Source organism: Apus apus, chromosome 7 (assembly GCF_020740795.1).
Source record: "Apus apus isolate bApuApu2 chromosome 7, bApuApu2.pri.cur, whole genome shotgun sequence".
NCBI lineage: Eukaryota > Metazoa > Chordata > Aves > Apodiformes > Apodidae > Apus > Apus apus.
The window spans coordinates 30879526-30885525 of NC_067288.1; the positions used below are offsets into that span (position 1 = coordinate 30879526).

At 45.6% G+C, this 6000-nt stretch overlaps 1 protein-coding gene across 1 annotated transcript in view; it reads left to right on the forward strand.

Annotated features, from left to right (window-relative positions):
• The window catches only part of LRRC7 (leucine rich repeat containing 7), a 142877-nt gene extending 137526 nt beyond the window's left edge, over positions 1 to 5351 (forward strand). The window contains exons 24-25 of the mRNA XM_051625656.1: positions 1854 to 1928; positions 5059 to 5351. Coding sequence (XP_051481616.1) covers positions 1854 to 1928; positions 5059 to 5166 — 183 coding nt within the window. The 3' untranslated portion in view covers positions 5167 to 5351. The remainder of the gene's footprint in view (positions 1 to 1853; positions 1929 to 5058) is intronic.
• The last annotated feature ends 649 nt before the right edge of the window (positions 5352 to 6000 follow it).

The following is a 6000-nucleotide window of genomic DNA, read 5'->3' on the forward strand; positions in this document are numbered from 1 at the left end:
CATTCTGGGAACTGCACATTTAAGAGGCTGATAAATGTCTTTACAGTAAAAATGCAGCATCTGGTGATTAGCAGCAACATGGGGCTTTAGGATTGGGAAATGGACTCAGACCTGTGAATTCCTCTGTTCTGGGCAGGAAAACTGGCTGAGTTTGATGGAAAACAAGTACTGTGGGTACTCCTCAGTTAAACGTTGCTTTGGTAATGCTGGCCTCAGTTGTCAGAGGCAGTCAGAGCTTCCAGACATATTGGGAATGTTTGGCAAACAATGAAATTAAAACTACCTTAATCTCTTCTCAAAAAAATTGGTCTCTGCATGCAAATTAAAAAAAAAAATAAAAAATTCCCCAGCACTCTGAATTACAACAGAAAACTAATCAGAAAAGTAACATAAGCTTGGAAGCATCAGTTTAACACAATCTGAATTCTTTTCATCTTTCTCACTGATAATCCCTGTTATGAGCTTCAAGAATAGCTCCATTTAATGTGCATATCAATGACTGTACCTTAAAACATTAATTTGTGGTATCCTTCTTTGAGACTGCACACTGGATCTGCATTTCATCATCTTTTTTCCCCCAGTTTAATGTATGATGATAGAATTAAGCTACACTTCCCCTGTTTGTCTCTTGCCTGAAGTGGTCAGAGGGTCTGTGTCCCACTAGGGCTGTGTCTACACCAGCAGTACCAGGTGTGTGCAGACTCCATTTCACCAGTGACAGAAAGGACAGGCTGTGCTCTAAGGGTGGTCGTGCTGAAGGGATGAATAGGCCAGAGTTACTGTCTGTGCTGTTGCTCCTCACGCCGTTACCTCCCACCTATCTTGTTTAAAACGCCACAGCAGCACTCAGGGGTGACACTGTCACTCCCTGTTCCTGTCTGTTGCTCGTGACAGTTTTCAGTCATCTGTCAGGCACATCAGCCTGCCGGGTGCAGTCAGTGGGGATGGCAGTGAACCCCCCTGCCCCAGCCTGTGCCCCTGTCCTGCCACACCAGCCGTGTCTGGGGAGAGGAGCGATTGGCCGCCCTGAGCGACACGCTTGTGTCACACCCTAACGGCACGTGGGTGACACAGAGCAGCCCATGGCTTGGCTCTTGAGGGGCTCAGGCTTCTATAAGATGCACAGGAGTACTGGACAGGACCTTGCTCCAGGCAAAGTCCCTCCAGGCTGGCAGCAGGCAGGGAACCCTTGGTGTCCCTGGGGGGAACTCGCCCTCAGCAGCACAGTGGGCACCGCAGAGCAGGGACCCCAGGCTGCAGGAGCTGCATGGCAAACCTTTCCAGTGTGGGCATCAGCTAGGAGCTCAGCCTGTGCTTTGGGGTCTCAACAGGTTTCCAGAATTTCAGTAAAACAAATTAAAATAACCTTTATTACTAAGTAATTTTTCCCCTCTCAAAGCCATTCACCCCCGGACACGGGACTCAGTGACGGTCCTACAGAGCCTTGCACTGATCATCTCCAGGGCTGAATGTCCAGGTGGCTTTTAAAAATTGTTTAAACTATTTTTTTTTCCCCAGAAGTAGTCAAAGATTGCTGTATAGGTTATGGCACACGTTATTCTAATAAGTTAGTGCTCGCTCCATTTTGACTCTCCTCCAGAAAACCCTGCTGCTCTTGCTCTGTTCAAATTAGATGTTGTTTTGTGACGTGGAATCTGAGTTTCAAGTGACGTTGGTGTCAGGCAATCCCTGGCTTAAAGTACAAACCCCTACTACTCTTTGATTACAAGCAGATTTCAGTGTGTTTAGACCATTTCCAGGGTATAGAAAGCCCCCAGTTAGGCAGACACCTGTATGTTGGGCACTAGTTCTTGGTGATTAGCATCCTAACCTCTGTTACTTCTGACTTATAGGGTATCTTTGTTACTAGGGTTCAGCCTGATGGACCAGCATCCAGCCTGCTCCAGCCTGGCGACAAGATCCTCCAGGTAAGGATGGGATTCATTGCTCTCTGCCTCAGCTGAGCCTTTGTTCCTCAGAACCTCAGTGCTGTTGTTTGTTGTTACCCGTAGGCTTGTGTTGTGGTACTTTCATATTGATTTATGAGTGTTACTCCTGTCCTCAGGGGCACGGAGTAAGGCTCCAGCCTTCCAGCAGGGAATGGCACTGCAGGAAAGGGTTCTTGCTCACAGTGGTCATGGGAGTGATCCAGGTGACAAAATTTAACTCTAAACTGAAAGGAATCCTTGCGTGGTGTCCAGCTTTTCCACACTACCAGCCCAGGAGGTGCAGGGAGAAAGGAGCTGTACGAGGGGGCTCACAAACTTGAGTACAGGACAAATCGAGAGGTGGTTGTAGGTTTCACTTTGCAGCTGATGTGGCACCTCTGTCAGGAGCTACATTAGCTACTATAGTCTTTTTTTTACTACAGAATTGTAACATTCGTTAGTATTTTTGCCTCTCCTTTGCTGCCTCAGCATTTTTAATGCACTGACAGGGAAACAGCCACTACTGGATCCACTGCTGGATCCTGGAAGCACCGGTGAAATTTAGAGAGAAATCTCTGCTTTTGGTTTTCCTTTTTGCTTCCGTCACAAGGATTTTCTTTATGCCAGTGAACTTTTTAAATAGCAAGACAGGCTGTTCCTGAACATACCCCAGGACAGGCTATTCCTGAACTTGCCCATCAAAAATTCCTCATTCACAGAAAACAAGGGCTGTCCAGGTAGAGAAGGGTTTTCCACCATGTCCCACAGATTTGTTTCTTGTTTTCATTAAGCCTGGAAAATGTGTTACCATGGGCAGAAAATAATGTTACTTTTGAGAAGTTGACAGCTATCTGAAAGGATTATAACAGTTTTTAGAACCATTTGTGCTCCTCAAGGGTAAGAGGTTAAGATTGTTTTAATCAGTTACATGAGGGAAGGCAGCAAGCTGAGGATGATTCAAACATCTTCAGTGGCCTCTCTGCTCCTGCCTCCCTTGCTCCTTCACCCCACTCCACCGTGGGCACTGTTTAATTGCTAACATGTTCAAAAAACTGTGAAATAAAAGAGTGAAGCTAAACAAAGCAGAAAGTTCGCTAGAGGCACTTGGGATTGCCAAAGCTGAGCTTAGTAAGAGGAACAAAAATAGGCAAAGTACTTTAAAGAGTAACAGCAAAGTGAGGTGTGAGGGTTTTCAGGGGGGCAAGCAGTGGGTTTATGCCCAGGGAGAGTCTGAGCAGCCCAGTCAGGCTGCGTGTGCCCCTCCTGTGCCCTCCCCTGAGATGGACACTTCAGCCTGCATTAATGTCATTGCTATTGTTATAGCAAATGATTTCTCCCGATGGGCACAGGCCACAGGAGCTGGGGTGACTCGTGCTTCAGCATGTGTTCCTAAAATAGTTGCATTTACATTTGTTTATAAAACCACATTTGAGGTGCTGCTGCGGGTTTTTTTAGGTAGCAAAAGTCACTCTTCTAATTCATCCATCACTTATGTTGATGCAGTTTGTTTGACTTTGCACTCCCAGTCACTCTCATTGGACTGTGGATCAGTCGCAGCAGAGTTTCTCATTTGTCACTGCCAGCACATCATTTCTGCTCCTCTGCAAGCACCTTTGCCTTTTATTTGCAATTACTCCTACCTGTTCCCAGTGTCAGTGCTCATTGTGGCAAGTAAAAGGGTGGTCGTTAATCTCATGAAGGAATTAACAGATAAAAAAACGTAACTGTGATGAAGGATATTTTATTTCTCAAACATCAGCAAGGCCTCCAGCTAAAGTATCCTGTCTCTAGGCAGTAAGAACTTAAAATCATGAATACTGGCATCACTTCACCTCCACCCCACCTGCTGTTACCATCAACTCTGCATTTGTCTCATGAGACAATCCCCTGCCAGAGCCCAGGGCTTTGTGGTTCCAGTTCCTGTGCAGGAGGAGGTTCCTCTTCACCTGTAGATACCTGTGCCACGTGTCTTCCACACCTGTGCAGGTTGTGACACCAGCTTCTGCTGGGACTCCGAGGGAGGAACCATCTTCCTGAGTGTCCTCAGCCTCAGCCCATGCTGTCCCCACCCTGGCTGCCCTGTGAGCTGCTCTTAGGATCACCTAAATCTTGGTGTCTCAGGCTGTCCCTCCCATCAGGTCTCTCTGACCTTTTCCCCAGCATAAGTGGTTGGTGCCTTCGTGTGTGACCACAGCAGGAGACCCTGGGTCCCCCTTCTGGGGCACTCCCATGTCTGGGCACCTCCTGTGCTCCTGTGCAGGGACCTCAGTTTGCTCAGGATGGTGCCCAGGAAGGCAGAATCAGACCAAGGCTCCAGGGGGAATTTTTTTTAACACTTCCATGGAAGAATTTGCTTGGCAGGATGTTCTCAGGAGTAGCAGGAATGTTTCTGTCCCGTGTTTCCGTGTGTCTCCAAGCGCTTTTGCTAAAAGAGGGAGGGAAGCTTTAAACATGACAAGGCTTGACATTCCCTGGGTGGATGTACCCAGCTCGTGGAGAAACACAGCAGCTGGGACCTTTGAACAGGAACCTTTGAGTGCCAAGAAAGAAACACCTGACTCCTGGTTCCAGTCCAGAAACCACTGCAGATAGTTGCACAGCACCTCTTGTCCTGCTCACTCTGGTCTGGGCATCCCTTGGTACAGTGAGGGGAGCAGGGGTGTCCTTTCTGCACACCCCTGCTCCAGGGAGAGGAGCTCAGCTCCTGTCAGGAGATGAGTGGCCGTGGGCTCGGTGAGCTGGGGAGGTGGGAGCACCCAGGGGCAACACCCCTGCCCTGCTGGCTGCTGTCCAGGGCTGGCTCTGCAAGTCTGCCTTCCACACACACTGTGCTGTGGTTGCGTGGTGGCCATGGAGATGCTGAGGGACAATGGTCTGGACACGTGCAGCAGGGTCTGGTAGCTCTTCTCCAGGGCTCCAGTGTCACAGCAGCAGCTCATTGGCCACAGCACGAAGGCTTCACTAACCTGCCTTTAAATGCTAATCCCTTCCAAGTAGGATGATTCTGTGATTATTATTAATTTTAACCTTTTTTTTTTTTTTTTTAATTTCCATATATCCCTTTTCTCCCCCCAAAATGAAGAGACTACACAGCATCTGACCTGGTTTCTTCTCCTCTTTGTCTCTGCAGGCAAATGGACACAGTTTTGTACATATGGAACACGAGAAGGCTGTGCTACTACTGAAGAGTTTCCAGAACACAGTAGACCTAGTTATTCAACGTGAGCTTACTGTCTAAATATTTTTTTATAAATAGTAAATATGTCTAGGCAGATCTAATGTTCAAACAGATTTATACATAGGAAACCAATTTTTTTTTTTGCCAATTGCTGGACCAATGGCAAACAGTAGTGCCAAATGTATAATACTCTATGTTAGTACCAATCATCTTGGAAAAAGAAATATATTAATGATATAAATATATTGTTCATGTGGCTATGTATTAGTTTTAATTGTCAGCCTCTGGCTGTGCATTGGTGCGTTTTTTTAATCAAGTTACTTCTTAAAGTCAATTTCATATGATTTCAGAACACAGAAGCACATACAAATTCTTTAGGAATTCTGCTGTCCATCAGAAACACTGCCTCAAAGTTGTATATGCCTTTATAAAGAAGAAATATATTAACCTGTACTTCCCATGAAATATTTCTATCATGTCACATACAAAAATATAGAGAAAAAATATTTTCATAAACACCTCAAAGAAAGTATATATTAAATTAAATTTAATAATGTTCATTTATTTTCAATGCAAAGATATTATATGCCTTATGAAAATACCTGTACATATGCAGTGTGTATAGCTGGCTCCATATTAATTAGTAAAAATGTCACTATACAGGGTGAGATGATACTTAATAAATTCTACTGTCAACTCTGGGACCTAGGTATAAAGAACCTCCATGAAAATTGGTTAACTTGCTTTTGTTGGACACTTTCAGTTGATTCCATGTGAACACACTCAGTGGAGGAGCAGTGAGTTCAGGCAGGTATGGTTCCTAAAGGGGAGAAGGTTGTGATGGGTGGCAGGAGAACTTCCTTTTGTTGCTGCTATTTGTGTTTAAGTTTTTAA